General features: G+C 57.8%; 10 protein-coding genes across 10 annotated transcripts; 5 read left to right on the forward strand and 5 right to left on the reverse strand.

The window, feature by feature from the left end:
• Positions 1-205: 205 nt before the first annotated feature.
• Positions 206-1,123, reverse strand: PSEUBRA_003739 (Spherulation-specific family 4; the record flags this gene model as incomplete). The annotated part of the gene is made up of 1 exon (XM_016436822.1): positions 206-1,123. One exon carries the CDS (start codon positions 1,121-1,123, stop codon positions 206-208), a length of 918 nt encoding a protein of 305 aa, XP_016291746.1.
• Positions 1,124-1,713: 590 nt separating this feature from the next.
• On the forward strand, positions 1,714-2,655 carry PSEUBRA_003740 (Fumarylacetoacetase, C-terminal; the record flags this gene model as incomplete). Its single annotated transcript, XM_016436810.1, has 1 exon — positions 1,714-2,655. One exon carries the CDS (start codon positions 1,714-1,716, stop codon positions 2,653-2,655), a length of 942 nt encoding a protein of 313 aa, XP_016291747.1.
• Positions 2,656-2,778: 123 nt separating this feature from the next.
• PSEUBRA_003741 (protein of unknown function DUF1793) lies at positions 2,779-5,505 on the reverse strand (the record flags this gene model as incomplete). The annotated part of the gene is made up of 1 exon (XM_016436818.1): positions 2,779-5,505. One exon carries the CDS (start codon positions 5,503-5,505, stop codon positions 2,779-2,781), a length of 2,727 nt encoding a protein of 908 aa, XP_016291748.1.
• A 1,528-nt stretch (positions 5,506-7,033) lies between these two features.
• Positions 7,034-8,413, reverse strand: PSEUBRA_003742 (Uroporphyrinogen decarboxylase (URO-D); the record flags this gene model as incomplete). Its single annotated transcript, XM_016436825.1, has 2 exons — positions 7,034-8,100; positions 8,239-8,413. The coding sequence occupies 2 exons, from the start codon at positions 8,411-8,413 to the stop codon at positions 7,034-7,036; spliced, it is 1,242 nt and encodes a 413-aa protein (XP_016291749.1).
• A 736-nt stretch (positions 8,414-9,149) lies between these two features.
• Positions 9,150-9,986, reverse strand: PSEUBRA_003743 (High mobility group box domain protein; the record flags this gene model as incomplete). The annotated part of the gene is made up of 2 exons (XM_059465150.1): positions 9,150-9,719; positions 9,801-9,986. The coding sequence occupies 2 exons, from the start codon at positions 9,984-9,986 to the stop codon at positions 9,150-9,152; spliced, it is 756 nt and encodes a 251-aa protein (XP_059320582.1).
• Positions 9,987-12,717: 2,731 nt separating this feature from the next.
• PSEUBRA_003744 (Zinc finger, CCCH-type) lies at positions 12,718-15,915 on the forward strand (the record flags this gene model as incomplete). Its single annotated transcript, XM_016436816.2, has 1 exon — positions 12,718-15,915. The coding sequence occupies one exon, from the start codon at positions 12,718-12,720 to the stop codon at positions 15,913-15,915; it is 3,198 nt and encodes a 1,065-aa protein (XP_016291751.2).
• A 585-nt stretch (positions 15,916-16,500) lies between these two features.
• Positions 16,501-17,280, forward strand: PSEUBRA_003745 (uncharacterized protein; the record flags this gene model as incomplete). The annotated part of the gene is made up of 1 exon (XM_016436817.1): positions 16,501-17,280. One exon carries the CDS (start codon positions 16,501-16,503, stop codon positions 17,278-17,280), a length of 780 nt encoding a protein of 259 aa, XP_016291752.1.
• Positions 17,281-20,264: 2,984 nt separating this feature from the next.
• PSEUBRA_003746 (uncharacterized protein) lies at positions 20,265-21,514 on the forward strand (the record flags this gene model as incomplete). The annotated part of the gene is made up of 2 exons (XM_016436813.2): positions 20,265-20,582; positions 20,690-21,514. The coding sequence occupies 2 exons, from the start codon at positions 20,265-20,267 to the stop codon at positions 21,512-21,514; spliced, it is 1,143 nt and encodes a 380-aa protein (XP_016291753.2).
• Positions 21,515-22,159: 645 nt separating this feature from the next.
• PSEUBRA_003747 (VPS4-associated protein 1) lies at positions 22,160-22,786 on the reverse strand (the record flags this gene model as incomplete). Its single annotated transcript, XM_016436820.1, has 1 exon — positions 22,160-22,786. The coding sequence occupies one exon, from the start codon at positions 22,784-22,786 to the stop codon at positions 22,160-22,162; it is 627 nt and encodes a 208-aa protein (XP_016291754.1).
• A 598-nt stretch (positions 22,787-23,384) lies between these two features.
• Positions 23,385-27,014, forward strand: PSEUBRA_003748 (putative 5-3 exonuclease; the record flags this gene model as incomplete). Its single annotated transcript, XM_016436814.1, has 1 exon — positions 23,385-27,014. One exon carries the CDS (start codon positions 23,385-23,387, stop codon positions 27,012-27,014), a length of 3,630 nt encoding a protein of 1,209 aa, XP_016291755.1.
• Positions 27,015-27,104: the final 90 nt, after the last annotated feature.

A 27,104-nucleotide genomic window follows, 5' to 3' on the forward strand; every position in this document is an offset into this window, starting at 1 on the left:
GTGCGGGAACTTGCTATCTGGTCTGTGCAAAACTTGATAGCCGAGCAGGGTCCCGCACAAATCTAACAACTCAAAATTATGCGACCTCTTCATGGTGTGAGCTGCATCGTCGAGCGGCTTCGAGGCGGTCACACCCTCACCGACGCTTCCTAACAACATGACAGCATTAGGATTCCCACGATCTGTATACAGCGGCGGTCAAGACCTACGACGACGCCCCAACCATCTTAACAAACTCCTGCCAAATCCCTGAGAACTTGGCATAGACATCCTCCTCTCCGATCTTGAGATCCGTGATAAACAACCCGCCTCTCGAAGCCAGCACCCTGATGGTGGCATTCACCAGCGCATCAACGCCCATGAAGTTCCTCCCGTCCTTCGTTGTCACATTTGCGCTATCGACATTGTAGAAAATGTAGCTGCGCTGAAAATTGCTCGCCACGGGGACATTGTTCTGAGTCAGCTGCTGGTACTCGCCAAAGTCGAAGTTGGACAGCTTGTCTTCGTACACGACGATGTGGTCTGCGATGCTCCAAAACTTGTCGCTCTCGGGCCAGGTGCCGGGATTGAGCATTGTGATGCCCTTGCGTTGGGCGTACGTTGCGTTGGAGGGCGTCTTGGTGGATACACCCCACGATTGGGACTTGACAAAGTCGGTATAGTTGCGGTACTTGGCGAGGTATTTTTGCGAGGTGATGGTTTCGTCGAAGAAGATGCCGTCTGGGCGAACGGAGCGGGGCCACTTGGCGTAGGTGCTGATGAAGGACTTGACTTGGCTTGCGGAGCGCTTGCCGTAGCCGGTGGGCACGTAGCCAATCAGTTCGAGCGTCTGGTTCGCCGCCGCCGTCGAGCGAAGCTGTTGGATCGCAGAAGCGTAGTCCGAGTCAGGCGCACTGCCGTCGCCAGGACCGGAGTTGGGGTTGATGATGACCAAGAAGGCCGCGCTGGGACTGTTGCGGATCGCAGTGTAGAGCGGATCCCACGCGCCGGGCTCAGGATAGATGTAGAGCGGCACGAGGATGCGTGGTGTCTTGGTGTTGACCTTCTTCGTTGCGGCGCTAGCGACGGTTTGGAGGAGAGCAGCCATCATGGCGATGACGAGCAGCAGGCTGAGATTTCGCATCTTGAGCTATGGACGCGAAAGGGGATGATGATGATGGATGGGAGGCGATGCGTGGAGAGGTTGACTCAAAGAGATGGCTCGCTCCCCTCTAGCGGGTAAGCCGTCAGGGTCCATTCGATCCGTTAGTTCGCTTCAGGTGGCTGCATTTTCTTTCCTGCGGAAGCTGGCTGAAGACGACCATGTTATGGCTGTGTCCGCATATCCTTCTCTGCAGGGTCGATCCCCGAGGCGGAGTTTCGAAGGGCGGGAGCAGCTCTTTTGTTTTCTTTGACAGCTCGGCAAAGGCAAAATTAAAAAATGTTAGGTTCGACCACGGACGAAAGCACGGCGAACAGCGCGGCATTTCCATTTCGCCGGTGAGTGTGGGGCATCCGACCTTCGTTCAACGCTTTGTGTTAGGCGCAGGACCTTGCGCAGCTAGCTACCTTACCAGCTATAAAGGTTCTTTGCGCTGACTGCTGACATCCTCACGCTGTCCTCGCAAGCCGATGCTGCTATCAAGACGTCTCGCAACATCGCTATCGACCTTAGCTAACATACGAAGCAGCACCACCTTCCAACCCAGCCGCAGCCTCATTCGCAACCTCACCATGCACAGCCGCACCCCGTACTCGCGTCTTGTGCGCTTCCACCCGTACATCTTCGGCCGCCTCCTGGGCGAAGATATCTCTCCCGAGGTCAAGATCGGCGAACCGGTCGATCCCACCATCGACATCGGTCAAGTCATGTACCAAGGCTTCCCTGGCGACCCTACCATCAAGATCAACGTCTACTCCGGCAGCTCCATCCTCTCTCCTGGCCAGCCGACCGGTGAGCAGCTCACTCTTGGTCAGCTTCTCGCCCCTCTCTCCCAATCCGAAGTGGGCACCATCCGCTGTATCGGCCTGAACTACGTCGAACATGCCAAAGAAGCCGGTCTCGACCTGCCCACCGTCCCAACGCTCTTCATGAAGCCTGCCACGGCCCTGGCTGGTCCCTGTCCGCAGCCTACCATCATCCCTCGCTCCTTCGTCGCCGACGATGCGGCGGATTGGGAAGCCGAAGTGGCCGTCATCATCGGTCAATCCTGCAAGAACGTCCCCGAATCTCAAGCGCTCGATTACGTGCTGGGAATCACAGCGGCGAACGACGTCTCCTCGAGGAAAGCACAATTCGCCCAATCCCAATGGAGCTATTCCAAAGGCTTTGATGGCGCTTGTCCCCTCGGACCCGCTGTAGTTCCACTCACCGCCATCGACGAGCTGTCCACGGTAAAGATCCAGGCAAAGCTGAACGGGAGTGTGGTGCAGCAGAGCGGATTGGACGATCTCATCTTTGGCATTCCCAAGATCGTCAGCTTCTTGTCGCAGGGAACGACGTTGCCTGCTGGCACGGTGATTCTGACGGGAACGCCGGCGGGGGTGGGTTGGACCGCAAAGCCAAGGAGGACGCTCCAGCATGGGGATGTCTTCTCCGTGACGCTCTCACACGGTGTGGGCTCGCTCATCAACGAGATTCAGCACGAAGAGCCGGACGAGGAGCTCGACGAGTAGATCGCTCATCGAAGAGCATCGGTAGAATGAGAAACTGTTTCAATTGATCTACAGAAGGCATGTGAATGAGGGCGAAGTGTCTTGTATACTCTAGTGTGTATGAGTCTTAGCTCTAAGAGCTATCTAGGCCGGAATCTGGAACGCCCGCTGGGAGCCGCTCGATGTACTCTTCGACTTCCTCATCTCTCCATCCTTTCCACCCTTACCTGGTCTCGGCTTGCCAGTGATAACATCGTTCTCATCGCCATACCTGTACGCGCCCTCCTTCACCCCGTTGGCCTTATCCGCCTTCATCTTGGCCAAAAACGCAAAGTGCCCTCCCACCACGGGTCGCGCCAAAAAGTGAATCAGCGGGTCATGCGGCCACTTGGGGAAATCACCCGTCGTGCTCTCCATCAGGTCCGTAAACGGCGCATCCGTCTTTCCATCGTCGATGAAGCGATACAGCAATTCGATGAAGAGCTTGTGCGTCGCAGGATCGTCCGATGCGGCGGCGGCGAACATCTCCCAGTCCGTCTTGGTCCATTTGTGGCGCGAATCGAGGGGTACACCGTACTGCTCGGCGACACGGGGATACCACGCATCCTGGATCTTGTACACCGCACGTGGAACTAGGTTGAGATCGAGCATGCGGTCAGCGAGCAGGTTGTACACCGTTCCCCAAGATGCGTCGGCTTGGTAGGCGAGCTTTGTGTGGGAGGCATCATGAGAGATGGCGTAGTCCTGCCAGAGCTTGATGTAGCTCGACGAGATGTTGGCGTAGGATCTGGCGTCCTTGGTGTGACCTAGGAGGTCCGCGATCTTGCCCATGGCGGCGATGGCCGCGATTCCCTTGATAGCGAGGTCAGTCTGGTTGGCCAGCGTGCCCGCAAAGTCGTCCGTCGACAGCTGCTCGGCGGGAATCAGACTGTCATCCACCAGATACTGCGTCCACTGCTTCATGATCGCATAGTGATCGTTCAGGAAGGGCTTGGCTTTCGACTTGCCTACCAACTGCGCCCAGTGCAGCGTCATCCAGATCATGTTGCCCGACTCCTCAACTTGCATCGGCTCGTCGTTGCCGTCATTGTAACCAAAGGCATTCGGGTAGGTACCCAGATCGTGCACGCACCACTTGTTCGGGTACAGCCCGGACTCGGTGTACTCGAAAATGGGCAGCATTAGATCGCGCAGCATGTCCGGGTTGGCGTACGACAGAATAGGGAAGAGTGGGAAGATGACGTCGACCGTCGACATGTCGCCGTTGGACGAGATTTCTTTGAGGAAAAGCAGCGTGTCGGACGTGTTATACCTGCCCTTGGAATCTTTGCTGACTGTGATCTCGAACGTGGCGAACGCTTGACGGACAGAGAGCTGCGTGATGGCCGCGTACTTGTCACCAACTTCGCCGCCACCCACAGCCGCTCGGGAGTCCTCGAGCACCTGCCTGTCGAACTTCTTGGCCTTTTCGAGGGCAGAGTCAAAGTCGTTGATGAAGAAAGCCACGGCGTCCTGGAGCGAGTCGCCGAATTGCGTCTGCCAGTAGCCGTAGCGGTCTTCCTGGTAGCTCTTGGTCGAGTTGGAGCCGGGGTGTTTGGCACGGATGTAGTTGACGTAAGGAGTACGCATATGGCCGACAGCAAAGAGGGCATCCTTAGCGGCGTGCTTGGCGTCAAAGTCGACTGCAAACGCAAACGAGTTGTCGGGTCCACCGACGGGACCGTGATCGAACGAAAGCTTGCCGTGATCGATGAATTCGGTGTGAACGACGACGTTGTTGTTGTTCCTCGAAGTGAGACCGGTGTGGTTACGAGCGGCATACGTAGCATTGCCCCACTCGGCGCGCTGGCGGAACTCAGTGTAGACCTCGGGGTGCTTGCGCGTGATGAAGAAGACCGAAGTGTCGTTCTTCTCGTAGTACTGCTGGTCGTAGGGCCAGTCAGCAAAGTCGTAATCGTGACCGGTGACCCATCGCTCGTCGATGTCGGTGTACAGCTGAATGCTGCGATTTTTGATGGTGGACTTGTCCAGCTCGACGTGCAGATAGCTGAGAGGCAGAGATTGGCGGACATAGTCGTCAGGAGTGATTGGGGTCAAGAAGGTGACGTTGAACTTGACCTTGTCGGCCTCAAAGGCGAACATGGTACGCGTGGCTGTGTACTCGGCGCGGAGCTGAGTGGCAGCGAGGCCAGCACGCACAAGCGTGCCAAAGCCGTTGCCCATCCACTCGTAGGTGACATTGTCGATACGGATGTAGCCGGACCAGCCAAGACGATAGTCGCCATCGGCGCCGTACGACGAGGTCCAGAAGGAGGTCCACTGGCCAGCCAGGTAGCCGCCATTGCCGACCCTGTTGGGAGGAGTCGAGGCGAGGTTGGAGCCCGAAGGGAGCCAGGCGTTGAGGTAGGGGCTTCGCACAGCCAGCGGGAACGAGGGCGGGTTGACAGGATAGAAGGAGCTTGAGGACAGTGCTTGCTTAGCATTGGTAATGCCAGGGTTGCGACTGGCTGCACTCGAGGTGGAGGCCGAATCTTCTGACATAGCGGCAGGCGAAGCAAAGTTGTTCCCTTCGCCGCTCGTGACGAGGGTAAAGTCAGGCGTGTTGAGCTGACCATCCTCGAGGATGGTGGGCTGGGCCTGCTGGACACTCCACTGAACACCAGGCTGGCTGGGATCCGAGCTGAGGCCTACGAGCTTGTGGTCAGCAGGAAGATGCTTTTCGGAGGGAGGACGGGTGATGTCAGCGAGCGCCTCGAAGAGGGTGGTAATATCATCCGACTTTGCAAGGGACGCATGAGCTTGTTGAGGTCCACACAGCAGGGACACCGCCAAGAGGGCCGAGGCGGTGGACACGGCGACGAATAGCCTCATAATGAAGTGCGAAACCAGATGTTTGCGAGAGATCTACGGGGCTCTTCGATGGTGAGAAGAACTTGGTATCGAAGCTTGAGGATCTAGATCGTATACGAGAGACTTTGCGAGGCCGTGGGACCGAGTCGAGGACCGGTGAAGTGAGGTGTGCCTTGTGGCAGGGCAGATGAGAGGGAACAGCGGGACCAAGAGCGCGTGCGAGTCTAAGGTGTCGAGGCGGTGGTACGAGTCAGCGTGACCACAAGAGGTACGCCAGTTGGAGAAGAAGAAGCTCTCTGGCGTCGTCCGTTCGACTGGACGCTTGGACCGTCGATCGCGTGTGCTTTGACGTTGTGCGCGAGGGGAGGAGGGAAGCGAGGGCCGGTGTGGGGGTCCGAGGGGCTTGAGGAGGGCAGCTGTAGGTGGCTGTATGCTACAACTAGTCTAAGGGGATCTCCGAGATCGTACACAAGCGTGCTCGAGTTGAGCTTGAGGAACGACGGTGGGACAAGATGAGCTGAGGACGAGATGAGGATGAGATGAAGAGAGAAGGCAAGAAACGCTCTACGGGAAGGAAGCAAAGCGGACAAGCCTGATCCGCAAAGAGCACAGACTCCAAGGCGCGTGGGCGGGCCTGCCTGTGTGGGGATCCAGTGCTCTTCCTGTCACACGGCTTTGCATCTGGGGCCCATCCCTCCATGCAGGCGATCCGGCTTGGCCAAGCTGGAAAGTGGAGGCAAAAGAGCCAGAGCCAAGGGTCTTTGAAATAGCCGAGAGAAAAGGGCACTTGAGCCCTTGATCCATGTGCCGTGTGACAGGTGACCGGTCCCTTCCTTGTCCACTGACTTCCTGAGATCGTGCCTTGATTCCGTGCTCATCCCAGTCGATCAGCGCGGCTCCATTTCTGTCTCTCTTTTTGGCTCTCCTTCGCTCGCTCGCCCACGGTGATTTCAACCTCGGCCAAAAGTGCACACGGGGCCCCCCTTCTGGCTTCCCTTTCGCTGCTCGTACACGCCTGACACGGCCTGCATCTACGAGGTTGATGGCCAGCACGACAAGCTCATCGGACGTAGCTCTATTCAGCTCGACAGGCTCAAGCGCAAAGATCCAGTCCGTCTTCTAGATACGCTCGGCAGCTCTCGATCCTTGAGCCTGAGTCAGGGTCCACCAGAAGCGGAGGGGTAAGTTCGAGATGAGCTCATTCAGTGCTACTGCTCAGGCCGTGCTTCCCGGTGCAAGTACCGTATGAAGCGGGGGAAACGACGTCCGACGAAATGAATCGCAGCGTCGAGACCCACCCCACTTTGAGGCGGCGATGCGGGCGATATGCATGCATGCAGGCCGGTCCAATCCGCGCATTGCGGGGAACTCAAAAGCTTCCCAATTTTCGCCTTCACACTGTCAGATCGCGCCTTAGACGGACCTGGCTCCGATGTCAAATGCTCCAGCTCGTTGCTTGTCGACGGACTACGGACGGTGATGAGAGGGGTGTGCATGTAAGCATTCTTTTTCAATGATCGTAACAACAGCAACTGGACAAACGAGCGCTTCACTCTTCATCCTGTGCACTGTTGACCTCCCTGCTGATCCTGTGCACCGCCTTGAGGTAGATCCTGACCGCCTCGGGATCCACACCAGGCGTGATGCCGTGGCCTAGGTTGGCAATGTAGGCTCCACCACCGCCGAAGCCACCCTTCTTGGATCGCAGCATCTCCTCCACCTTGGCCTCGATCGCATCCTTGCCCGCGTACAGCACCGCTGGGTCCATGTTGCCCTGCAGCGCCAAGCGGTGGCCCGCCTCATTTGACCCGCTGGCATCCTTATACGTCGAACCACCCGGCGAGGCGAGCTCCACCACCTTGCGAGCAACACAAGGCTCCACCGTCCAGTCCAGACCCACCACGTCGTAGCCGGCCTTGACCACCTCGGGCAGCGAGTGACCCAGCGCGCCCTTGGCAAACACGATCAACGGCGGGCATGGGATCGACTTGGTCGAAAGAATGTCGCGCACCGAGGCAGCGATCGATCGCAAGTAGGGCAACGAGAACTGGCGGAAGTCGGAAGGCGAAAGCTCGCCAGCCCACGAATCGAACACTTGCAACAGCTGCGCGCCAGCCTTGACCTGGCCAACGAGGAAGTCGGTGCACACATCGGCAATCCTCTGCAGCAGCTCCTTAGACTCTTCGGGATACTTGAACAGCCAAGCCTTGGCCTTTTCGAATGTCTTGCTGCCTCCGCCTTCCACCATGTACGCCATCAGCGTCCAAGGAGCACCGCAGAAGCCAATCAGCGGCACCTCGCCGTCCAGCTTGTCGCGCGTCATCTTGATCGCTTCGTACACGTAGCCGAGCTCCTTGTCAACGTCCACCTTCTTCTTGAGCTTGGTCGAGACGTCCTTGGGCGTCACCAGCGGGTCGGGGAAGTGAGGCCCTTTGGCAGGCAGCATCTCCACTTCCATGCCCATAGCTTGCGGCACGACCAGAATATCCGAAAAGATGATGGCGGCATCCAACAGTCCCGTGTAGCGTCGAATGGGTTGCACCGTGATCTCGGAAGCCAGCTCGGGGTTTCGGCAGCATTCGAAAAAGTCGTGGTCTTCTCGGATCTTGCGGAATTCTATGGGATGAAAGAGGGACGATCGGAACAGGCATGCTGAAGGTCAATATACTGGATCCACGTAGAGCAAGAAGGGAGCGATGTCATCGCAAAAAGCAGACATGCTTTAAGGCCTCGTCGAAGTGGCCGACTACTCACCTGGAAGGTATCGGCCAGCCTGGCGCATGATCCAGCACGGGGCTCGCTCAGTCTGGTGACCACGAGCAGCGCGAATGATCAAGTCATTCTTGAGTCCCTCTTCGGGCTTTCGGCACTCCTTCTCCTTGCGGTGGGTGAACGACTGCAGATGCTGCATGCCTGGGATCTTGGACATGATGACGAGCTGTGAGCGCTAGTTGGCGGAGATGTTGGCTGCCAGTCAGTCGCCTTTTTGAGGATGAAATTCGAGACTTGTAGAATGCGCGCCTTCGACAGGATCTAGCGAATGCAACAAGGAGGTGAAGCGGCAGCAGGTGATGGTCAAGAGGTAAAGATGTGATGAACCTTTCCGAGATTGCCAGGTGGAGCTTGACGCAGCGACTTTTTTCAACGGGTCAATCGGGCGTCTGTGCTTTTTGGCAAGGTGCGTGCGCCTTTTCTTCTAAAATTGCGCCAGACATGTCAGAGTGGTGTTGGTCAGACGAGTCGAGTACACCTCTCAAGCTTGCTTCGACAATAGAATAAGCTCGGCACAGTCAGTGTCACTCAGCATCGGCAGCAGCAGCAGCAGCAGCAGCAGCAGCAGCAGCAGCAGCAGCAGTAACGACGACAGCTCGAGGATCCAACATTCGTCCAACATAGAGTCTTGCAAGGGAACGATCGTGAATCAGATTCAGACGGTATCGGGGGTCATGTATAGTATACAAAGAATACAGGCTGCGCTGTCCGAGGGACGCGGCAAGCTTGGAGCAGGTTGGAGGTAGCGGGCGATATGGAAGTATCTTCGCGTCGTTGCTGTCGAGGGGCTGCAAAGACTCCGTAAAGTACAAAGCCCGGCGGGCAAGCAAGGCTGGATGGGAGACGAGACGAAGGGCCAATGGAGCAAGGTGACCAGGTCAAGACGGCGCACCTTACTGCTCGAGCGGTGCGCTCTCGGCCATCTCGGCCTCGTGGTCCTTCTTCTGCTGGCTCCATGTCGCCATGTTCTCTGTCGTCTTGTCCTGGTACACGCGCCTCTGCTCGTCCGTGAGCGCCTTCCAAGCCTCGGACACCTTGCCTAGCACTTCGGCGTACGGCATACCGGGATGCTTCTTGCGGATCTCCTGTCGCACTTCGTTTTGGAAGAGCAGGTAAGCGCTCGGTGGTCGCTTGGGCGCATCCGGGTCACGCAGACGCTTCTCCTTGCGCTTTTGCAGCTTGCTCAGCTTCTTAGCTGTCTTGCCATTGGCACCGGCGGTAGCAGCTGCGGCCGCCGTATCCGCGCCCGGTGTCGGTACGCTCTGATGCGAGCCGTTGGCGATGCTGAGGAAGTCGAAAGTACTTGGCACGCCCGCAGCACCACCCGCAGAGACGTTGCCTTGCTGTGCAAGCACGAGCGCGGCCACGTTGGGGTTCTGTCGTGCCACCACCTTGACAAAAGCATCGCACGAGTCGGCGGCGTGGCGGAGCTGAGCAGAGAGCCGGCTCACCGCGTCGAACATCTGTGCACGAGAAGCAACGAGGCATGGTCAGTCCTAATAACTCAGCTTGAATCGTAATGTCGCGGCTAAATCATCACTCACACTCTGTCGAGCGATAAAGATATCGTCGCCCTGACCTGTGTGGCCAAGAGCCGGGTTGAAAGCGGCATGCTGATGATGCGCTGGTTGATGGTGCTGGTGCTGATGCGATCCGGCGTGGTGCTGATGCGATGCATTCGCCACTGAATGAGTGAGCAGACCGTACTGGTCGAAGCTGGCGGCGTTCATGGCGGAAAAGATTGTGGCAGGCGAGGCGTCGACGAAATCGGACGCTGCGACGATGACCGGGAGACTGTGGTTGGGAGAGCTACGATCGAGGATTCGCGGCAAGGGAGGTTCCGGAGACGATAGCAGCAGACGCGACGGAGACGGTGCGGATTATGACGGGCAAGGTCGAATACGGTAGGAGCAGGCGCGAGAATGATGTCGAGAAGGTGTCGAGTTGCAGATGGCGTTGGCGTTGACAGGCGCGTTAAGGTGAGAGAGAGAGTCGAAGGCAGCAGCACACAAGAATGTAACACGTTGGGTCAATAAAAGCACCACAGCAGAACGAGAACGATGGCCCGAAGCGCAGGAACGAGAGCCAACCTCCGACAGCAATGGCAAGCTTCATCAAAGAGGGACACGCGAGGCCGGACCAGGCACGTCAGAAAGGCAAGCAAGCGAGAGAGGAGAGCAACAGCGCGTAATGCAAGCAAGCCAGGGTTTAAGACGCGTAGCACGCGAACCGGCGACACCACGCTACACTGTAGCCGCTCTGATCCCACCTTGCAGTCCTTGGACAGCCGTTTCTTCTCGCACCTTGTTCCTCAACGAGCGCTCTGGTCCATCCCATGTCAAGATCACACCCTGAGCGTTGAGCAGGGATGGCGCCGGGAAACGGCATCAAGCTTGACAGCTTCCAGGGTCCAGAGTCTGGGGAACCGCAGCCTCGGACGCCTTCGCTTGGGGCGAAGCAACAGAATCGGGCTGCGACAGAACCTTAACAGCAAAGCAGCACCGAGAGGAGGCCAAAGTCGAAAGGGACACTTACCTCGCTGAAAGGAAAGGAGGCGATACACAGAAAGGAAAGCGTCGAGCTCGGATTGATTTGCACGATGAAGTGATGCAAATGGTATGCTTGTATGGATGGTTTCGATGGGTTTGAAAACGATGGAAATGGTGCGTGGAAAGGAAGGAAAAGGGGGATTAGAGACGGTCAAAAGGGTCGTGGTATTTGTGCAATTCGAGCTTTGCCTTGAGTCAAGAAACACTTGGAACGTGCTTAACCCTCACTTGAAGTACGCGACACGCTAGGTTCAAGTTGCCCTTCCGCTGCTTAAATCAAACTCGAAATCGGAATTCCCCGTCGAAATGAGTGTTTTTCAATTGGCGATTAGCGCGTCTTTGTTAGACTATTGATATCGAGAAGCTGCAATTTCAAATCGGCCGGCTGAGGAAAATGAAATCGGTCCTCTCCTGGCCAAGTGGGTTCCGTGCTGAGTCGGAAACGCAGCTGCGATTGACAAGTCCATCTTATCGTTCCTACTTCCATCAACGCCATTCAGCCTTTAGCCTCGCCAGCCCAAATTGGTCTTGAGGTCTCGAACTTCTCTGACGCCAGCGGTGCGCACGCTTTCAGCAGGCATCAGCTTCCTTCGAACAGCGTTGCGGAAAGCGGTCAAGTTGGCTGCGAACGGGTTCTTAAGGATCATCTAACTGCCTATCTTTGGGTGGAGACATTACAAGACGGAGGCTTCGACTAGCCTTTGCTCCCCGTCGCTGCTGTCGCTGCTGCTGTCGCTTTGGCTGACTAGTTTCACAGCTTGCGCTTCCCGCAGTCCCCGCACTTGCTAGGCACGCATACACGGCGCCGGTCAGACGAGATCGGTTACGGTCCAAAGTCAGAGCAGGTGAATTGTTGCTTGCTAGAACGTGAGCTCTAAAGATAAATCTTCGTGTCTCTGCGACTGTCATTGCCGTCCAAGGGGAAGGCATGTCGGCGCATTGGACCACGGAGACTTCCATCAAGCTCGAGTGCGGCAACGACGCTGTCTCGCCGTCAGACGAGGCTGCCGATCCCAAGTATTTGCACCCCGTCAAGGTCCCGAACACCAGATCCGTAAGTGTATACATCATCCCTCTCCCTTCTCACACTCTCGCAGTGGCAGTCTGGGCAAGTCAGATCGAGCTCGAGCAGAACACACTGCTTGGGAGAACCACAGCGCTTTGCATTTATTTGAGTCTCAGAAGAAGCGCAAGCTCGCGGTCCCCGCAGCTTGCTGGAAGCGGCACCTTCACTTGTCGTGCTTTTATGTCGGCAATACTGGAATTCAATGGATCAGCATATCACCAAACGAGTGCATTCATGGAGTCTCCATGACGGTGGTGGCGATACATGCTCGATTGGCGTAGACCTGGGTGAATGCTCGGATCGAAACGACTCGTTGGAAGCAGATGTCTTTCGCATGAAGGCAAGGTCTGCGAGGCAAAGCGCGGGTCGTAGTGCCCAGCGGACGCCGCAAAATTTCAGAGCTGCCAAGTCGCCTCTCCAACGGTCTCTCACTGCCGAAGGCACGGAGGATTTTCGCAGCAGATTTACATGTCAGTCAAGCGGACGTAACATCTCTAAAAATCGGCCTTCGTTATCGACTTCTGCCTTCATCTTCGAGCTTACGCCACATGGTGTCGACCCATGTCACTCAAGGACGACGTTGCTTCAGAGGACTGTTCGACGTACAGGCTGCTGTCTCAGCTGTCATGCCGCTGCTGATATCGCCTCAAATTCTTCCTAGTTATTCTCTTTCGTAGTATGGGCAAATCGCTGACCTCTCCTCTTCCCCCGTGTGAAACGTTCGCATGCGCTGTGGCTGGCCATTCTTGCTCACACCTTGGGTCTCGCCTTCGCTATTTGCAGTCGATCGAATCGTAGCTGCGATCTGTAGGCCTGATGGTCCGCCAAAGCCTTCCAAATACCGATATGGACCCGACATCAGGGTACGACTCGTGGCTCATGCAACAAAACGGCAATGTACAGCCGTCGTGGCAGCTTGGACCCAATGCGGTCTCGCAATCGAGCATGCCAGACTCAGCAGCGCCAATGTACGCAGCCTCCCCATCATCATCGAGTGGGCCAGCGGCTAGCTCACTGTATCCAGCGCTTCCTGGACCTCACGGCCAATACATGCAGCAGCCTGCCTCATCCTTCCAGCAGCAGCAAGGCGGGGTCTCGTTCCCGCCACAAGTGTATTCTCATCATCAGCAGCAGCACCAGCAGCAGCAGCTATACGGATCGTTCTCGAACATGGCGAGCATGCCCTCTTCCGGGATTTATCCAGCTGCGCCCTTGTCGATCGATGAAGCGACCTTCAACGAGCTGCGAGCCGCCTATCCAAACACGCCGCCGGACTTCCTCATCAATGCCGTGCTCCACTCTCCACAGCATTTTCCCGCGGCTCAGCTTGCGCCTCCGCCTCAGCCTACGGTGTATGCATCATCGCCTCACTCTTATGCCTCCGCACCATCGAACAACGAGCAGTTCCAATCGCAATCAGATCACTCCCTTGCGAATGCTCTGACGTTCTCAAGTCCCTCCTCACGGCCTGCGAATCAGTCGTCCGGCTCTATCAATGGCATGCCACAGTCGGTCGCGCCACCTCATCAAGCTCAAGCCGGTTCGTCGGATGTTGCTGCGCCAAGCACAGCATCCTCGTCAAGCGCAGGCGCCAAGGATAAGCAACCCAAGCTGCGTCAATCCAAGCTTGCTTTCCTGCCTGGTGTCGCCAAGTCTCTTAGCCAAAAGGAAACGCCACTGCCGCCGGCTCCGATCGCGACGAACACGCCGACAACGAGCGTCGGCGCAGAAATCACCGTGATCACGGACTCGGGTTCTGAGCCCGGAACGCCTCCCCTTCCTCCGGCAAAGGCGTTGTCGAAACCCTCTACAAAGGGCAATGCTGGCGCTGCTGTAGTCAAGGGCGGTGCCGACGCAAAAGGCGCAGAGGCCAGGAAACTATGGGAGATGGTCAAACAGCCACTCTCGCGTCTGTCGGTGGAGCGCGAGCCTGCCAAAGCGGTCCACAAGTTCGTTGCACCTCTCAGCGATCTCGACCCGGGCGGCAAGTTCCGGAACCCCAGACCTACGGCAGTCGAGGATCGCAAGATCATCCTCGACATGCTCAACAGCATCGTCAAGCTCGAGACTGGCAAAGGCTACAGCAAGACCGGTCGAGAAAGGTTCTTCGCCGCCCTGATGGGCTCGTATGCTGCAAGACACATCCTCTCCGCCTGGCTGCGCGCGACGACGCCACCAAAGAAGGCCTCTCAGGACGTAGTGGACGAAAGTGCAAAGTACCAATCCACGCTGCCCCCCCTTCTCAGCATTCTTGCCTTCGTCGAGATGAAGCGAGACTATCTGACGGACGATGCAGCCCTCGGCAAGGCCATCACGGGTGTCTCCTTGCGCGCTGTGGATCCTTCAGCGCGCAAAGCGGCACAAGACATCAAAGCCAAATGGACAAAAGTGGTAGAAGATGCTGACACCAAGGCGGCTGCTCCGCCACGTCCCAGTCCGTCCGCCCCTGCAAACGCTCCGAGCACGAAACGGAAGCCAGCAGATGGCGCGGCAACGGCGGTCGAGGGAGCCACGAAGCGTTACAAGTCGGCCTCGGCCGCGGCGGCCACCTCCACAAGCGCGAAGGCAACCAAGGCGACCCCATCTTCAGCCGGCACATCCACCGCCGCCTCGAGCCGGCCGGCACCCGCTCAGGCGGGTGTTGACTTCTTCGCGGCTGGTAGCGTCAAGAAGCAGGTAGTCGCAAGACCGCCTTCGACCGCCAGTGCCGCTGGGCCAAGCCGTCCATCTGCTCATCACAACGTCATGAGCTTGATTGACAAGGTCAGCGGCGGCGCTGGAAGCAGCCGCGCTGCATCTGGCACATCGACTGCGCAGCCCGCCAGCTCACAACTCAAGAAGAAGGCGCCGAAGCGTGTCAGGTGGAAGGAGGACAGCGAGCTCGTAGCGGTCAAGCTGATCGAGCCAGCCGACTATGGACAGGGCGAGATGGACGAAGAAATACACATCGAAGGAGCAGGGGACAAACGTCACGAGGGTGCGGCGCTCAAACAGACGGTGAGCACAATGGAGGCGCTGATGGACTGGCAGGAGCCGCGTGAGCTCTCGTTGGCGGTCGACTCAGACCCCATCGGCAGCGAGTCCGTCGAAGGACCGTTCCAAACGCAACGACACGCTGGTCTCGAGAGAACTGCGACCGCGGACGGAGAGGAGGAGTCTGGCGGCGTGGAGGAAAGCAATCTGGAGCAGCCTGGCTCAATTTCAGAGACGCCGGCAGAACTGGCAGGAGCAGAGACTGCCGAGATTCCGACGCCGTGGATGGAGGAGGCGGAAGCGGATCTCGATGTGACGGGCGAGGGCCAAGGCATTCACGAAGTCGCGGTCAAAGATGAAGGAGCACCGAATGACGACATGAAGACAAGCGACCACGCCGCAATTCCAGCCGCAGCCGATATCAGCGCGCTGCTGGCCAAGGTGGGTCAGACGGTAGGCGCGGATGCCAGTGCGATCTCGAGCACCGGAACGCAGACCGCAGCGCCAGCTCCGGCTCTCAACTTTGACCTGACGCAGCTGCAATCTATCCTCAATGCGGCCAAGGGGGCCGACGCCAATTCCAATACGGTCAATGCGGCGTTGGCTTCATCGAATGTTACGAGCGACAACCTGTCCAACCTGCTGTCGAGCCTCTCGAGGTCAAATGGGCAAAACGTCCCCAGCACTTCTGACGCAGGCGAGCAGCCGAGCTACTGGCAGCGGCCCCAGCGCGACAATGTCCCAGTCAATGCTGCACAGGAGGAAAGCTATCCGGGAGAGTTCCAGGGGGATTACCAGCCGGACAGGAAGTCGTCGTACAACTACGGTCAAACGTCAGCGCCCAGAGGATATCGATATGGAGGAGGCGATAATGGCGGGTGGGATTCAGAGCAGTCCAGCTATGGTGGATACCAGTACGGCGGATCCGGAGATGGTGGACAAGGTGGCTACGGCGGCGGTGGTGGTGGAAACGGTGGTGGCATTTGGCAGTCGAAGCGCCACACGGTGCCCTGCAAGTTCTTTGCGCAGGGAACTTGCCGCAATGGGTCATCGTGCAACTTTCGTCATTGAAGGAAATGGTTGGCAGACAAGCAATGGAATGCACTCGAGGATCGCAACCTGACCACAACCAACCCATAGCGTGCGTTTTCCGTATGTCGGTGTGTGATCATGTGAGCTGTCTGATGCAACGTCAACGAGGAGACTGAGACAGATGTCGATGCAGGGTTCTCATGCGGCAGTCTGGGCCCTGCATCCTGGGCGTGTGGCTTTCGGCCCGCTTTTTTGGCCGAGCGTCATGGTGGAGGTGAATTTGTGATTTTATGGGGGAAAATTTCGACGAGGAGCGCTTACACAGCAGCAGCGCGGCTTGTTCCGAGCCAACGTGGCTCAGTCGTGCACCCAAGCCTCGACCGTCGTCACTATCATCGTCAGCATCATCATCATCATTAGCATCGGAAGCATCAAAACCACCAGCATCATCATTGCACATATCTTCAGCATCATCAGCATCACACAGCAGCAAGAGCATATCGCAGACTGCCACCAGACCAGCCGCCTGGCATTCCATTGAACCCGCTGGCGAGCCCGCTGCTTTCCTGGAAGCGAGCAAATATCACCACTCGGTCTCAACGCACGTACAGCGCTATCGCAACAATGGCGGCACCAGCATCATCTTGGAAGGAAGCAGAAGAGAGCGTGCTCTCGTGCACAGCTCAAATCATGGACCAAGCTGCCGAGCTATTCCGCTCAAAAGCCATCACAGACTCGTCGTACACATTCGAGAGCAAGGTCATTGCTGGCTCGACGCCAGGCAAGCACTTCCGACATGTTCTCGACCACCTCAGGATCCTCACCGACGCCATCGAGGACTGGCAAGCTCGATCAAAAAGCGACTCCAGGTCAATACTGCGGGTCGACTATGATTCACGCATCGCCTCCAAAATGCCGCACATCGAGACTTCCGTCTCGGCCTCGCTGCGTGAATTCGAGCGCACAGTGGACCGCCTGTATCGCGTCTTCAAGGGATCCAATGGTCGTCTCTACAACCAATCGCTGCGGTTGTGCGCAACGACACCGTTTGTGGTGGAGATGGACAGCACGGTGGGCAGGGAGCTGTGGTTCTGCGGTCTGCACGCGATCCACCACTATGCGCTGGCGAGGGTAATCCTGGTCAAGGAGCTAGGATTGAAAGGCATCGATGACCAATTCGGCGTTGCACCGAGCACCTTGGTCCATCGGGAATGGCGCAAGGAGTCGAACCGAGCCGATGTCGCGCGTGACGCAGTTTCGCAAGGCAAGAACGATGAGCTCCCCGAGACTGGTGCATCTTCAAGATCATCTCGCTCTTCGCGCAGACGCTCGCAGGGCCACTCTGGCCAGCAGTCTCGGCATATGCAGTCGCGTCGTCAGGATCAAGTCAAGTCCAAGCTGTGACCTTTCCTGCTTCGCTTCAGCTTTGCATCTGCATCGTGCTCGCATAGATCAGCTTCCGTTAATTCTCGTCACTATTCGTTCCTATTGCAATGGAATCTGCAATCCTGCCGGAAGCGTGCATACTTCTTGTTTGTGAGCCGGTGTTTGAGCTGAAGGATGAGGTCCGATGGATGATGGGAGGGGGAATTTGGGTCGTCGGGTCGTGCTTTTATGAACGCATGAATATGGACACGTCAAAAAGGGCTCCGAAAATGAAGGTCTCGAAATGATTGTTCGAGCTGGTGATTCTGGCTCGTTTGGCTGGAGGCTACATAGTGCACTGTCGGTACGGTTCGTCGGTTTGATGTGAAGGCCGCGGATGTGCCCTGTAGTTGCCAAACGGCAACGACCGCAGAGAGCCGGTCCAGGATAAGGTCCGACGTGAGCAGAGCAACGACGGCAGCGAGAACCCAGAGCTGACTAGGACCGGGTACCAATTGGCACTTCCCGAACGGCCACGGGGCTCGTAATCGCCGGCTAGCGGAGCACGAGCATGACAATACCTCCTACTGTATCGCTGAAAGGTCATCGTGGGTTCGATCACGCTGCAACTCAGGAGGACTGCGCAGGGGGTTCTGTGGTGCGTGACGCCCAAGGTGGGAAAGAAGATTCTGTCGGTATGGGCAGCATGGACCGCGGTGCATCAAGGCGAGCTTCCCAACTGCATGCTGTTGATCTAAAGGATGTGCCTGAGCATGTACGCCCAAGACAGGAGTGCGCCTGTAGTAGTCGAGTGCTTATTGAAGCGACTGCAAATGTTTGTCGCCGAAAGTCGCCGACCAAATAGAAGCTAGCCGGAAAGCGTACCATAGCATGCGACTCGTGGCCAGGCTGACGGGGAGCAGCAAGCGAGGTTCGATGGCTGAGATGTCAACGAACCATCAACACACGCTTGCGAAGCTGAGCTAGAAAGCTGACGCGCTGATGAGTAGCGTGCATGTCAAGTCCCGAATATTTTGCGCTGGGACCGCCTGTTAGGGCTCGAGACGAAAAGGGGTGCAGCGTGCATTCTTGCTGATGACAGCTTGGCATGCACGCGTTTTGCTCTCAGGCCTCACGCCTGCATCGTTTGGGTCCAGAAGAACGAAACAGGCGAGCGCTCGTGCAGCAGCAAGGCTAGCAAATCAAATAAAAAAGAAAATAAGTGTTACTTTTTGCAAACGACAAAGTCCGAACGCGCGCGTGTCTGGTCATCAGAGCAGTCTGGTTGAGAGGCTCAACTGCAGAGGAGCTGCACGAGCTTGATACGCGACGCAGCACCGAAATTGCTTGGCATTTCTCGCTAAGAGTCGCGTTTTGCCCTTCCAACATGGCCACTTGAAGACGCAGGCGCAAACTAGCTCCGACCCACACGTTCTGCTCTGCTTTCGAGACAAAAGGCAGGCTCGGTGAGTCGTCGTTCGCTCAACAGCCTCGCCGCGGCACCGCCTCATTGTTCTAAATGGCCAGCATCGGTCTAGATGCTCGCAAATTGGCCTTCTCGGATCTCAGGCCTGCCACGAACGACAGAAACGCAGCTTGAAGATCGGCCATCGCCTCGCACTGTATGCAGTCAAAGTGCCTCTCTGTCTCGAAAGGACTGCACGCACCTGCTCTGCATGGGTTGAGAGATTGTCGTGCTGGCGTGCTTGATGGATAAGAGCGAAACAAGGGCCTGGGCGTAATCATGAAGTGGGTGATACCGAGGCGCTTTGCAGATCCCATTGTACGTGGGATCGACCGGATGGCTTGCATGCAAAGCCTTAAGAAAAGAATGGGAGCTGCTTGCTCACCTTTGATTGCGACTCGTCACTCTTCCAAAAAGCAGACCTGCGAGGGAGCGGCGGCGAGTAGAATCAACCTCGGTACGCACCTTTCCGGCTGTCAAAACCAAACCGTCGCGACCGCGGCGCCGCTTTGCCATCGGACTGGCAAACCTCTCACCTCGCTTGCAGAAAGCGACTGCGTTTGTGCCTCTAGGGAAAGAGAGGTTGCGTAAGGCTTGGCAAAGTGCCTTCGGGAACCAGAGTGGCAGTGTCACCTCTGTCGGCGGCGGGTTGCTTCTAGCCCCCTTCTTATGCCTCTCCCGCAGGCTGGCTGCATTGTGGCTCGTCAATGCGTTGAATGATAGATGTACCATGTGCATCCGATTGGTTTCGATGCGGACATCGACCGGGGTTCGAGTTTTGTCTCTCGCGATCTTGGAATCGATACAGAGTGTTTGCCTTGTCCCTCTCTTTCTCTCTCCGCTGTAGGTGGCTGTCTCTCGGTTGTGTTGGTTTCGCTGGGAACCACTGAATTCCGGAGGTGTCTCTCCGTGTCTCCGTCTCTTTACCCGCCGCACCGCTCGACACCGCATCCGCCTCACCTTCTTCCCTATCATTTGCCTCGAGCAAGCGTGGCGCTCTCCACCAAGGCTGAGTTGTAGGTAATGACGGTATGCTGTACGGACGATGCGGGCGCATCGCTATGAACTCAAAGCAAACGCCAAATCAAAATCACCCAGTTCAAGTGAAATGCTTGTCATCCTTTTTGTTTGCCCAAACACACACACACACACCAACGCAACACGCGCGTCTTGCCTATCCGAATTTCGCCCTCTCTTCCGTCTGTCTCTGCTGGTCTGGCCCCTGACCGGACGACGCACGCATTTCATCTCGCTCTCCCTCGCTCCCTGCCTCGCTTTGCTGCATGCTGTGCTGAGCTGTCCTTCGCCCTCGTTGTCTGGTGTGCGTGTGTCTCTTTCCCTTAAGTCGGCGTCTCAGCTTTGATACTCCTCCGCCCACTTCTTCATCCTTGACTTCCCACCACCTTCACCCTCTTTTTCCCATCCTTCGCCATCGTCGACACTCGCCTGTCTTCGTCCTGTCCTTTCTCACTTGTTCTGTACCAGCTCGACTGTCTTGTGGATATCTGTCATCTATACCACCACCTCCTTCCATCACCGCTTCGTTCACATTAACACGATGAAGGCCGCTGCTGCTCTCCTCGTTGCTCTCGCTGCTGGCGTCTCCGCCCAGTCGTCCGTTCCTCCTTTCCGCTACGGAACTCCCAGCGCCAGCTTCCCTGGTGTCAGGGGCACCAACAGGAACGGCCCCACCAACCCCTCCGCTCCTCAGCTCAACACCCCCATCAACCAGACCTCTGACTCGCGTCTCGCTTCCCTCAACTCGGTCGACGACTGGTGCACCTTCGGCCCTCAGGTGCCCGGCACCATCATCGGCAACGTCGAGGGTGAGACCGTCGCCTACTGCACAAAGGCTCGTAACAACGCCCGTGTCATTGTAAGTTCGCCACTCTACAGCTGGCTCGTCGAAAACTTGGTATCGAGCTGTTCCACTGACCTTGCCCCTCTTCGCTCCTTCTTGCTCACACTTGTTCCGAACTGCAGCCCGATGGCACCGTCACTGCTGCTCACTTCGTCAGGACTCCCCTCTACGTCCAGCTCATGGCTCTTGGTGACTTCACCAAGATCGGTCTCGTCGCTGGTGACGAGGGTGGTGAGCTTGACCCCCACGGTGCTACCAACATGGGCAACCCTGTCGGTGGTAACGTCACCTCCAACATCTCGGGTGCCGACGTCTTCTACGAGGAGTGGATGAACTACATCTCGTACAACCAGCTCTGCTTCCGTATCTGCATCGCCGGTTCCGAGCAGGCTCCCACCGCCCTCGAGTGCCAGCACGAGCTCGACGTCATGGGCTGCAACTTTGTCATGCCCGGCAACTACGCCCCCGACGTCTTTGAGACCTGCGACGGTGACTCTGCCTACCCTCCTGGTCTTTACCCCGAGGCTGACGGACGCACTTCCACCTTCCAGCAGTTCTACACGGGTGTCTACACTGCGGGCGGTACCGTCTACTCGTACACCAACGGTGCTGCTGACCAGACCACCCCCACCGCCGCTTACTCGACCCCCTCCACCTCCAACTGCAGGACCACCGCATCGATCTCCAACGGCATCAGGTCGCTCATTGTCTCCTCGTCCTCGTCCGCCTCGTCGTCCTCGGCCTCTTCGTCGTCGGTGTCCTCCTCTTCCAGGTCCACCTCTGCGGCCCCTGGCTCCACCTCGGCTGCTTCGGGCTCCGGCTCTGGCTCGGGCAGCAGCAGTGGCAGCAGCAGCGGCTCCACCTCGGGCGCTTCCTCGCTCGCCGCTTCCGCTGTCGGCATTGTCGGCTCCGTCGCTGCCGTCGTCGCTGGTGCTTACCTCCTCTAAGCTGCCACCAGCCATTGACAGCGGTGGTGAAAACTGTCTGCTGTCATTTAGCATCGAAGGACAATCCCTCGCCCCCTGACTCTCTCCATCGACTCGGTGACCCAAGGGGCATCTTCAGTCTAGCATTGCTTCCGTTTGCTCGGTCCTACACATTCTTCTTCATTTCCATTTGTCTATTTCCATTTCTGGTGTTCACAATCACTTGGCATTGCTTCCGAGTCATCCACATTCGTTCCGTCTCACATTGACTGCGTTCTGCTGGGTGTGTGCTTCCGATTCGGGGGAGCTGATTGCATGCGATGGGGCTCCGGCTTGAGTAGCAGCGGCAGCCTAGGAGTCTTTTCTGTGCGAGAGAGCAAGCTGCTGTGGCTAACGGGACTGCGCTGTGCTGAGGCAGCCAGTTTGTGCGCTTTGGGAGCGAGTTCGGCGCATGAGGAGAAGGCGTCTGCTCTGGCGCACCCTCCTGCCGATCGGGTCTGTCTTGTCTGGCGACGACAAGCATCTTGTCTACAGCTTGAGCTGCTTGCGCAACGGCCTTCCTGTATGGAATCGATCCGCTGTTTGGGTCTGTGCTTGAGCGTCTGACTGACCTGACATCCCTGGAGTGTTGTGGTATACTGATGACGATTACGCATCCGCATGCCGTCACGACAGCGCATTCCTCGGCGCCGGTGGCATGTTCAATTCTTTCTCCTTCTTTTTGACCATCTTGTTGTTCCATTCCCTCACTCTCGCTGCGTAGAACTCTCGATGCAGAGCGTACTTTGCGTGCAGCGGATGTTGCTTTGCCAGGCTCTCTGCTGCGGTTGGACTTGGTGCTGTTGTCGCTGCCGTCGTTTGCGCTGTCTCTGTCGGTATGGAGCTTATCGCACTCGAAGCTAGACCAGATACAGTCGATGTGACGGTCGAGAAGACGCTTCCTGCAACGCCCATTGCCGTGAACGGCTTCTTTTCCGCATCCTTGTCCTTGGAAGTCTCCTTGGCTTTGAGCTTGGCTTCGTATTCGGCCTTGATCTTGGCGATCTCGTCCTGGCTCACTTTGTCCGGCAGCTTTTCCACCTGAGCTGAAGAGGACGACGCAGGGTCGGAGAGCTTGTTGGCAAAGTGCCGATCCGCTAGATGGGCATGGCAGACGTAGAGGAAATCGAGCGTGGGGATGGACTGCGAGACGAGCACGTGCGGCGAGGCTTTGTGGCAGACAAAGCAGGATTTGGGCGTGCCGGCTTGCCGATGGATGTAGACATTGGCGGGCTTGCCATCTGAGGATGCCATCGTGGGCGGTCGCAGCGGTTCGAGAGGGAAGGTGTGAGAAGGGGGATGAACGATGGGCGCTATCGAAGCGGTGATGCAGGGTCAAGCAACGTGGGAGCTGTGAGCGGGGAGCGAATCGAGATCTGTGATGAGCCAATTCGCCGATCTGCCTCGATCCATGCTCGGACCCTTTTGCAAAAATTTCTCGAAAAATGAACGGCAAAAAAGGAAGAAATTCCACAGAGTAGCGCAGATGAGGCAGCTCGGCAGTCTCCTCGCTCTCTTTTGTTGCCGCATCGGCAACCAAAAGACTCAGCTTCATCTTCTTGGTCCATCTTCATCTCCACCACCACCATCAACTCTTCGTGTTGTGTTCAGCGAAAGCGTCCAAGTCTGCTGCTGTCTGATCACAACCGAATCTCGCAAACACAGACTCACACCGAAGCGATCGAAGCGGATCCGTGCATCGGCCCCTGACTGGATTCGAACAAGCATTCAAACCTTGAGCATCATCACAAAGCGCGGGTCCTAAGCTACAGAGCAGCTGTATTCCACGTCTCCAATCACACAGACACACTCCTGAGGCCATCACCAGCGCGCCGCGCTCTGCACAGCCAAGATGGGTGTCCCAGCTCTTTTCCGATGGCTCTCCAAGAAGTACCCTCGCATCGTATCCTCGGTGCAGGAGGAAGACCCAAAGACCATGCCCGGCCCAGATGGAACCGAAGTCCCAGTACCGCTCGACACGTCGACCCCCAATCCCAACGGCGAGGAGTTTGACTGTTTGTATTTAGATATGAACGGTATCGTACATCCATGTACACATCCAGAGGGCAAACCAGCGCCCGAAACCGAGGAGGAGATGATGGTCGAGGTGTTCGCCTACACCGAACGGGTGGTCAACATGGTGCGTCCGCGTCGTCTGCTCATGATGGCCATCGATGGTGTTGCGCCTCGTGCCAAGATGAATCAGCAGCGATCGCGACGTTTCCGAGCCGCAAAGGAGGCGCGCGAGAAGCACGAGGAGAAGGAAGCAGCCCTCGCCGAGTGGAAAGCGAAGGGGCTGCCGGTCACCGATGACGCGCTCGAATCCAAGAAGGCCTGGGACTCGAACGCCATCACGCCAGGTACGCCGTTCATGGACCTCCTCGCGGCATCATTACGCTACTGGGTCGCGCAAAAGATCAACACCGACCCAGGATGGAAGGACGTCCAGGTGATCATCTCGGACGCCAGCGTGCCCGGTGAAGGAGAGCACAAGATCATGGAGCACATCCGACGTCAACGCTCCCACCCGGAACACGATCCCAACACCAAGCACGTCATCTACGGTCTCGACGCCGATCTCATCATGCTCTCGCTCGCCACGCACGAGCCGTACTTCAAGGTGCTCCGAGAAGACGTCTTTGCCAACGACAACAAGCCCAAGACGTGCAACCTGTGCGGTCAACCGGGTCACTTTGCCGCCAGCTGCACCGGCGCTGCCAAAAAGAAGTCCGGGGAGCACGACGAGATCGCGCCCATCCCAGAGAAGAAGCCCTTCATTCTCTTGGATGTCGCCACGCTGCGCGAGTACCTCGAGGTCGAACTCAACATCCCGCAGCTGCCGTTCGCGTTCGATCTCGAACGTGCGATCGACGACTGGGTGTTCCTCATCTTCTTTGTGGGAAACGATTTCCTGCCCCACCTGCCGTCTCTCGAGATCCGCGACGGTGCCATCGACACGCTGCTCCGCATATGGAAGAAGGAGCTCCCCGCGATGGGCGGATACCTCACCAACCACGGCAAGGTCGAGCTTGGTCGTGCCCAGCTCATCCTCAGCGGCCTCGCTTCTGAGGAGGACGAGATCTTCCGCCGCAGAAAGGAGGATGAGGATCGACGCGAGAACAACAAGAAGCGACGAGAGGAGATGCAGAAGCGTCGCGAGAAGGAGCTTGACGAGGGCAATTTCGGAAACGGCTCGATGGTCGAAGTGATGAAGAAGAGGCCGGCGCACGAGACCGAGAAGCCCGCGTTCAACGGTGTTTCGGCGCAAGAGGCGCGCGATCAGGCCAACAGCAGCAACAAGTCGTACGATCCGCGCAAGAAGGCGGTCGTGCTGGGTGGAGACAACAACCAGGTGGTCAAGGACCGGAATGCCGCGAGGCAGGCCAATATGGATGCTGCCGAGGCGCTCAAGGCCGAGCTGATGGGTGGCGAGGCAAAGAAGGAAGAGCCTGAGGCGGATGCCGAGCCCGCGACGAAGAAGGTCAAGACGGAAGTGGGTGCTGAGGCAGCTGTCAGCGCCACAGACAAGCAGGAGGCTGACGAGGACGAGAAGCCGGTTGTGGCAGGCACCAAGCGCAAAGCCGACGACGTGGACGCAGAAGTCAACGGCGCCGACGCTGTGGTCAAGACCGAAGGCGAGGACGATGCTGAAGCCGCCGACGAGGACGACAATGACGACGACGTCGACGGCAACGAGGACGTCGACCCTGTCGTCACGGTCAAGAAACGCACCGTCAACGCCGACGGCACCGTCGACTACGAAGACACGGTCAAGATGTGGGAGCCTGGCTACCGTGAGCGCTACTACCAGGAAAAGTTTGGCGTCGATCTCTCCGACACCGATTTCCGTCGTCAAGTGGTGAAATCCTACATCGAGGGTCTCTCCTGGGTTCTGGCATACTACTACCAAGGCGTGCCCTCATGGCAATGGTACTACCCCTTCCATTTCTCGCCCTTCGCCGCCGACTTCGAGGACCTCGCATCGCTTGACATCCACTTCGAGCTCGGAGCGCCCTTCAAACCGTTCGAGCAGCTCATGGGAGTTCTCCCCGCCGATTCTCGCGCTTCGATCCCAACCCCCTTCCACCCGCTCATGACGCAGTCCGATTCCGACATCATCGACTTCTATCCGTCCGAATTCGACATCGACATGAATGGCAAGAAGATGGCGTGGCAGGGTGTTGCGCTTCTGCCTTTCATCGACGAGAAACGTCTGCTCGATGCGCTCGCGGACAAATACCCTCTGCTCTCCGACGACGAGGTCCGCCGCAACGGTTTTGGCAACAACACCCTCTTCGTAGGCTCCGAGTCGAGATTGTACGACTTCCTGTGCGAGGAAATCTACTCCAAGCCTCCCACCTCCGAGGTCCTCGTCCCTCTCAACCCGGCCCTCTCCGGGGGCATCACAGGCACTGTCAAGCCTGATCCCGCCTGCGTACCAGGTTCGACATTCAATTCTCCCCTCACAAGCCAGAACCTCGGGGACATTCACAACGACCGCTCGATCAGCGTGCTGTACGATTTCCCGGAGCAGAAAACGCCGCATCGCTCGGTGCTGCTCAAGGGGTTGAAGGTGCCGAAGCGCGTGCTGTCTGCGGCCGAGGTGGACTGGGTCAAGCGTGGCAGTCCAGAGCGAGGGAGGGGCAGGGGGAGGGGTGGACACGGTGGACCCGGGAGGGATTTCCACCGCAACAACCGGGAGCATGGGAATGGGTACGGTGGTGGTGGAGAAGGGAATGGGAACTATCGTAATGGCGGCGGTGGTGGCGGTCGGGGCGGCTACAACGGTGGCAACGGTGGAGGATACGGCGGTCAAGGCGGCCAAGGTGGATACCAGCAAGACTATCAGCAGTACCCGTCCAACGGCGGCGGAGGGTATGGCGGCTACGGTGGTGGTGGTGGCGGCGGCTACGGTGGCGCAGGTGGATACACCGGTGGCGGGTACGGAGGCTATGGAGGTGGAGGAGGGTACGCCCCTGCACCCGCTGCAGCGCCCTACGGTGGCAACGGCTACGACGCCTACGCTGGCTACGGTGCTGGCGGTGGTGGTGGGGGGTACGGCGGCTACGGCGGAGGCTCGTCCTATCCGCCTCCCGCTGGTCCCGCACGCGACGACCGGTACGCAGCGTACACCCAGCCCAGCGCGCACGTCGGTGGCGGGCGAGGGGGTCGTCACGCTCCCCCACCATCTCAACCCAACCCGGCCTACGCTGGGCTGCCAAGCCTCGGCGGTCCACCTGCTGGAGCACCCGCTCCGTACGGCGGGTACGGCGCTCCTGCCGCCGCTGCTCCTGCTGCTGCTCCGTACGGAGGCTATGGTGGAGGTTATGGCGGATACGGCGCTCCTCCAGCTCAAGGCTACGGTGGGCCACCCCCACGAGGCGGTGGTCGAGGCGGTCGTGGTGGCAATCGCGGTGGTCGCGGTGGCAACAACAACGCCTCGTACGGCGGAGGCGGTGGCGCTTATGGGTCGTTCTACTAGCCCTCTTTCCCTCATCGTTCACACCCCCTCGGAAGCGAATGCAATAAGTCGTATCACTCAACGGAAATCTGATCGCTCATACCCAATGTA

The sequence above is a fragment of the Kalmanozyma brasiliensis genome (genome assembly GCF_000497045.1).
Source record: "Kalmanozyma brasiliensis GHG001 unplaced genomic scaffold PSEUBRA_SCAF25, whole genome shotgun sequence".
In the NCBI taxonomy this organism is placed as follows: domain Eukaryota; kingdom Fungi; phylum Basidiomycota; class Ustilaginomycetes; order Ustilaginales; genus Kalmanozyma; species Kalmanozyma brasiliensis.